At 41.8% G+C, this 897-nt stretch overlaps 1 protein-coding gene across 1 annotated transcript in view; it reads left to right on the plus strand.

The window, feature by feature from the left end:
* Positions 1-218: 218 nt before the first annotated feature.
* FAM166C (family with sequence similarity 166 member C) overlaps positions 219-897 on the plus strand; it is a 157,690-nt gene continuing 157,011 nt past the window's right edge. The window contains exon 1 of the mRNA XM_053708905.1: positions 219-375. Coding sequence (XP_053564880.1) covers positions 302-375 — 74 coding nt within the window. The 5' untranslated portion in view covers positions 219-301. The remainder of the gene's footprint in view (positions 376-897) is intronic.

Genomic DNA, 897 nt, shown 5'->3' on the forward strand with positions numbered 1-897 from the left:
ATACCCCCTGATCATGTGGCTCTGATGCAAGAGACCGGCTGTGAAATCTAAATATGGTGCAGCAGGTACAGCAGATCTGGAAGTGTCCTATTGTGAGATCAGCAGGGATTGGGTTTTGTAGTAGGGATGTGGTTGCTTAGTTACAGTTTATTTTGTTGTCATTCTCCCAGGACACAATATACACATGGCTGTGACTAAGCAGAGAGGAACAGGTTCCTGACATAGCACATTCTCCAGCAGGCAGACAGTGGTCTTGGATTTCCCAGCAGATCAGATTTCTAAAGGGGACCGGAGTTGACAGATGGCTTCCAGGAGTGCAGGCACCTTAATCACGGACAACAATGCAACCTATATCCCACCTGCTATGATGCCTGGGTAAGCACTGACCATACAAATAAAACTGCCTGGGCAGTAGGGCCAGTGCATAAACCCTTTTATCATTTGCCGAGTATTAAAGGGGCACTCAAGTCAAAATTAAACTTTCATGATTCAGATAGAGCAGCAGTTTTAAACAACTTTTAAATTTACTTCCATTAACAAAATGTGCACAGTCTTTTTATATCTACACTTTGAGTCACCAGCTCCCACTAAGCATGTGCAAGAATTACAGAATATACATATATGCACTTGTGATTGGCTGATGGCTGTCACATGATACTGGGGTAGGGGAAATAGACATAGCTGAAACTTGTCAGAAAAAAATGTACTACTCATTTGAAGTTCAGACTAAATGATATTGCATTGTCTTTATATTATGCATGCATTTGTTGAGTATGCAAAAATACTGTATTTACTGGTCTTTTAAGGACTGGTTTATTACCACTTTATTTTTGGGGTGCAGAGGTCGCATTGACCTGCCACTGCCTGCACTAATATCATGTGAGTGTGACGTGATGC

The sequence above is a fragment of the Bombina bombina genome, chromosome 4 (genome assembly GCF_027579735.1).
Source record: "Bombina bombina isolate aBomBom1 chromosome 4, aBomBom1.pri, whole genome shotgun sequence".
Taxonomy (NCBI): Eukaryota; Metazoa; Chordata; class Amphibia; order Anura; family Bombinatoridae; genus Bombina; species Bombina bombina.